Below are 5,038 nucleotides of genomic sequence, written 5' to 3'. Positions count from 1 at the left end.
GTAACTTGAGGCAAAAAAAAAAAAACTTCAGTGAGCGGAGGAAAATGGAGATGCAAAAGGTGAAATTCAAGGACAATGATTTCAAATAACCCTAATGTAACTATCAGTTTTATTGCAATTTTATTGTTGTTCTTTGGCATTTTGTCTTTGCCCTGTCTTATCTGCAGATCATTTACTGAAAAACCAAGGTGTGTGTTTTTCATGTATGAGGGTATGGTAAGTTGGCATAATTGTATGTTGTGAGAATTAGAATTAGTGAGATCATCGATGTCACCGATTTACAAGGAGCACCATATCCTTTATTGCATTCATTCAAATTCTAATGATAGTACAGAAGGGATACATTATTGCATTTGCCACAGTGATAGAGCAAAGCATAATCTCATCTCTCGATCAATGTCTCTTAAGCTGTAAGCACCAACAATGGAAATAAATAATCTAACGGCTAGGATCACCTCAGCCTCCCCGTGAGGCCATGACCACGACCACCGCAACCTAGACCCGAATCTCAAGCGCCCACCGGTACATCTCCTTCTCCGGGACCGGCACGTCTACCGTGACGAGCCCAGTGTCGGCGTCGTAGCCGAACCCCACGTCGCCCGAGTCGAGGGAACATTTCACCGGCCTCCGCGAGCAGTACGCGCCGAACAGGCCGCAGCCGCGCACCCTGAGGGACACAACGGCCTTGTCATCCTCGTCCGGCCTAACGGTGCATTCCTCGACGGCGCCGCCAGCGTTGAACATGTGGAGCAGCCCGATAGGCGCGAACGAGACGTCCGGCGCCACGGTGCGGATGGGGCATACGTGGAACAACTCGTACTCAAGCCTCTTGAGCGTCACCGGCAGGGTGGCGCCCCGGGGCAGCCTCACGAGCTCCCCTGCTCGGTACGCGTACACCACGGCGTCGCCGGTGCAGTCATCGGTCCCGGCGGCCTGGGCGATGCCCTCCACGTCCTCGGCGCGCACCGAGCCGGTGAGCGTCCCGGGTGCCTCGTCGTGGATCCTTGTCTTTTTGACGATGCGGCACCACCCCGCGCCCTGGCAGTTGAACACCCCCACCACGCCGGCGCACTTGTTCATGTTCCATATCTTGAGCAGGCTGAGAGAAAAAAGCAGGGGATCACATGTCAGCGGCACTGAGATAGAATCTACTAGGAGAGTTCCATTCACGTGAGTGAGAGGGAGGATTTCTTTGAAGGATGATGGTGAGCACCTGGCACCGTCGCGCGCCGGGTCGGAGAAGAGGCAGTCGCGCGTGGGCCTGCCGGGGAGCTGCGCGCGGAGCACGGAGCCGTCGGGGAGAACCAGCTTCTTGAGGAGGTCGAAGTTGTGGTTCCCCGGCTTGTCGCTGACATAAATCGGGCAGCCGCCGATGGCCCTCGCCGCGCCGTGGTACTCCGCCGCCGGGTGCAGGCTCTGTACCATCCATCGGTCAAAAGTCAGATCAAACAGTGAAAAATTAATTAAACTCGAGAAGGAAGGAAAGAAAGAAAGAGAAGAATTACTGTACATGAAACATGTCCCAGTCGGGCTGCATGAACTCGCCGAGGAAGAGCGTGTTGTAAGCCACGGAGGAGATGTGGACGGTGTGCGACGCGGGGTCGCGCGGGTAGAAGTCGTCGGAGGCGCGCACGACGGCGGTCTGCTTGGCGCTGTAGAGCATGTCGGTGTTGTGGCACATGCATGAGATACAACCGTTATCCGGGAAGTTGCGGGCGACGGAGGCCTCGAGCGCGCGGTGGTAGGCGCGGGTGAGCGCGACGCGGCCGCCGTGCCCGGCACCGAGGGTCTCCACGATGTTCTGCACGTCCACCTTGACGCCGTCGACGCCGCAGGCGGCCAGGTAGGCGTGGAGCTCGTCGTAGAAGTTGTAGACCTTGCGCGGGTGCACGAGGCCGAGGCCGAGCACGGAGAGCGAGTCCATGACGATGTCCGGCTGGTTGCCGGTGACGCCCGGCGACTGCACCGGGTAGGCCAGCGCGGACTCGTAGTGCTCCATCCCGGCCGCCGACGGCTTGACGCCGCCCCAGTAGCCGGCCATGGCGTGCCAGACGTAGACGCTCTTGACGCCGTGCCCCTTCTTGGTCTCCTCCACCAGCCGCTTCAGCCCCGGGGTGTCGTCCTGGTCATGCTCGCTCTGGAACTTGGTGTTCTCCTTGATGCCGATGAGCCTGCTCGCGAACTGCGCCCCTTCCTGGACGGCGACGCCGGGGTCCTCCTTGTTCTCGCTGCCGATCTGCTGCCAGCCGTCGTCGATGATGAGGAACCGCGGTGGCACGCCGCCCTCCGCCAGGCTGCGGAGGCCCTGCTTGACACCGTCGGCCGTCACGTCCGTGTAGAAGGCGTCCCACGTGCACCACCCGAACCAGTCCACAAACGACGGCAGCTGCATAGGCCAATCCCCAAGCACACAAACCAATCAGATACAAGCGGTGGACTCAGAGCATCTAAAACCGCATACATCAAATTCGGTCCTCAAACGTCCACGGACGCGTCCAAATCAATCTGGTTGAACATGATAGAAATTGTACGGACCTTTTTCTTCTCCCTGTGGTGGAATGTCTGCATGTGCTTCTCAACGGCCCTGCATTCCAGATAAGGAACATTTTAACGTGTCAGTTTAGATTTTGATTTGAGTCAGAGACGGAGGAAGAAGAGGAGGACGTATGTACTTGACGGCCTGGGTGATGGTGTCGAAGGGGTTGGTGCCGGCGTGGATGTACAAACTGTTCATGCCCTGCTCCGTCTGCACCGCTTTGTCCCCTGCTCTCACCCACACACACAACTGAATTCAGCAACGGCCCCAGTGCAAACACAACCACACATCAACTAATCTGGTGACAAAAAAGAGCTCCTGATCATTACCGCTCTCGATGCAGATCTGGAGCTGGTCTTGGTCGTTGCCCTGGAGCACCGTGCGGAACTGCCCCTCCAGCAGCGGCAGCATCACCAGGTACACCGGCTCGCTGTCGCCGTCGTCGTTGCCGGCGGCGGCAGGGACCTCGATGAGGATGAATTGGGTCTCCAGCGGGACGTCGCGGCCGGAGGTGCCCATCCGCTGCGTCATCCACCACAGCTTGAACCGGAACAGGCACATGAACCGGCAATCGCTGCAGCATCAACAATTTTTCCAGCGAAATGTAAATTAACCTCAGTCGAAAAGCTATGCCAAAAATAAACTGCTGTAACAAAATTCATAAAAAAAACTGGAGTATGGTTTTTTTAGAAGAAATGAACTAATGAAAACTGGAACTGCTCAGAAATCAACTTCCTAAAATTTGACAGAAATCCTCAAAAAACAATTGATAGGAGAAAAAAAAGGTCAGAAATCCATGGTGCATTCCAGAGTTTGCCCAGGTGTTCATCCACCTTCCCCGCATTTATCCACCACTATCTCTTTTCCTCAACAGACACGGACAAAGAATACTGACCGGAGAGTCCCGAAGGTGAAGACGTGGTGGCTCTTGGCCTCGCCGGCCGTGGCACCCACGAAGGCCCCGTCGACGAGCCCGGCCCCGGCAGCATGCGCTGCGGTGATGTTGTCCGGCACGCCGGAGAGCACCGTCCGGCCGCGGACCTCCAGCCTCCCGTCGCTCACCGTGATTTGCGGTGTCACCGTCATCTCGGATAACCAAATTCAAAGGACCGCCCCTTCTGCAGCACAAGAACAGCAAGCTGAGACGGCCGGCGTCAGCATCCAGCAAACGACCAAAGCAAAATTCAGACGAATCATTCACAGATAGAGATGCTGACCAATCAAGGAGAACGCGTACCTTGCTTCGATAGATACCGGACGATGGTATATGATAAGAGTGATAGAGAGAGCTTTGCGTGCGGGTAATTGAAACTAGTAGCACTAATCTAATGATATGATAAGATGGTGCGGTGCCCTCGCCGGAGAGGGAGATGAAGGGAGGGAGGGAGGCGATGGGGAGGAGAGGAGGGGTTTATATAGTCGGTCGGGAGGAGGGCGAGACGTGCGTGGCCGGCGACACGACATCCACACGCGGCCCATTCCCATTCGGGGAAGAAGCCCAGTCGCTGGAGAATTCACATGTTTCTTCGACTCTGTACGCCTAAAATTACGCCTTTTCCGGTGAGGTCTCCGTTTCTTTGTGTGGAAGATTGCACGGTATGGTCCAGCTGCTACGATATCGTGGACGATCTGACGTGTCCCAGTTCGATGTATATCTTTCTTGGAAGAAAGTTAATTGTGTAAACTATGCTACGCCTGGGTTGTTGCTTGTGTGTTTCCTGTTGCCGGCCGAGCGGAACAAATGACACGGACAGTCTTGGTCTCGGAACATTATCCCTCTCTTGGCTCCCGACGTCCATATCTTTTTTTTGGTGCTGCTCAAGCATTTCAATTTTCGTGTTCCAGATTTTCCACTGAAGATATTTATTTTCCTCAAGAAAATTATCTAGAAATATTTACATCTTTCCCCCGAAAAGAGAATGTTTATGTTTATAGTTTTGAAAAATCGGATCATTTGTATATTTTGTTGAAAGCATATATCTATTTTTATTCCTTGTTTGTGTGCCCTCCTAACATTTTACGGTAGATATGTCTACGGCATGTGTTTTTACAGATTAAAAACCATATGATGATCAGAGTGCATGGTACTCCCTCCGTTCCAAATTACTTGTTGCATGTATGGATGTATCTAGATGTATTTTAGTTCTAAATACATCCATTTTTCCGACGAGTAATTTGAAACAAAGGAAGTACATAGTTAGCATCTTTGTCGGTGAGTAGGGATCCTCACTCGAAGAGAGAGGCGGCACAAGGGCAGATAAACCTTATTACCGGCCTAGGTGTCTAAGGGCTTTCGTGTTCCGCACCACACTCCATCACAATAGACTCTCGTAAGGGGTAATAAGGGCTAGGGGACCTACTTTAGGGATTGTATGGTTGCTGGGAGATTTGCACCTCATTACTGCATGATCACTTGGTTATATCATATCTTTTGAAGATCGGTATTGAACTATCAACCTAGGGTCGGTTACATAAGGGCGGCACAAGCTCCCTCATGGGGCA

The 5,038-nt window shown here is 53.6% G+C and overlaps 1 protein-coding gene across 2 annotated transcripts; it reads right to left on the bottom strand.

Moving 5' to 3' along the window:
• Window positions 1-270: 270 nt before the first annotated feature.
• LOC119267269 (probable galactinol--sucrose galactosyltransferase 2) lies at window positions 271-3,940 on the bottom strand. 2 transcript variants are annotated; one of them, XM_037548635.1, is made up of 8 exons: window positions 3,774-3,940; window positions 3,432-3,675; window positions 2,866-3,110; window positions 2,673-2,763; window positions 2,536-2,584; window positions 1,511-2,386; window positions 1,214-1,416; window positions 271-1,099 (listed from the first exon to the last, which is right to left on the bottom strand). In XM_037548635.1, the coding sequence occupies exons 2-8, from the start codon at window positions 3,620-3,622 to the stop codon at window positions 496-498; spliced, it is 2,259 nt and encodes a 752-aa protein (XP_037404532.1). In that variant the 5' UTR covers window positions 3,623-3,675; window positions 3,774-3,940; the 3' UTR covers window positions 271-495. The 2 variants fall into 2 exon arrangements, with proteins under 2 accessions (XP_037404532.1, XP_037404533.1); XM_037548636.1 differs by having other exon boundaries at window positions 3,432-3,654.
• Between the last annotated feature and the right edge of the window lie 1,098 nt (window positions 3,941-5,038).

This window comes from Triticum dicoccoides, chromosome 3A (genome assembly GCF_002162155.2).
Source record: "Triticum dicoccoides isolate Atlit2015 ecotype Zavitan chromosome 3A, WEW_v2.0, whole genome shotgun sequence".
Lineage (NCBI taxonomy): Eukaryota > Viridiplantae > Streptophyta > Magnoliopsida > Poales > Poaceae > Triticum > Triticum dicoccoides.
This window is presented reverse-complemented; position numbering and strand designations above follow the sequence as displayed.

Excerpts from the sequence above, each read along its gene's own strand:
- LOC119267269 (XM_037548635.1), bottom strand. The coding sequence starts at position 3,622 with ATGACGGTGACACCGCAAATCACGGTGAGCGACGGGAGGCTGGAGGTC. Across the intron at positions 2,764-2,865 it reads CCAGATCTGCATCGAGAGCG|GGGACAAAGCGGTGCAGACG; the intron begins GTAATGATCAGG and ends GGGTGAGAGCAG. Across the intron at positions 1,417-1,510 it reads CCGACTGGGACATGTTTCAT|AGCCTGCACCCGGCGGCGGA; the intron begins GTACAGTAATTC and ends TGGATGGTACAG.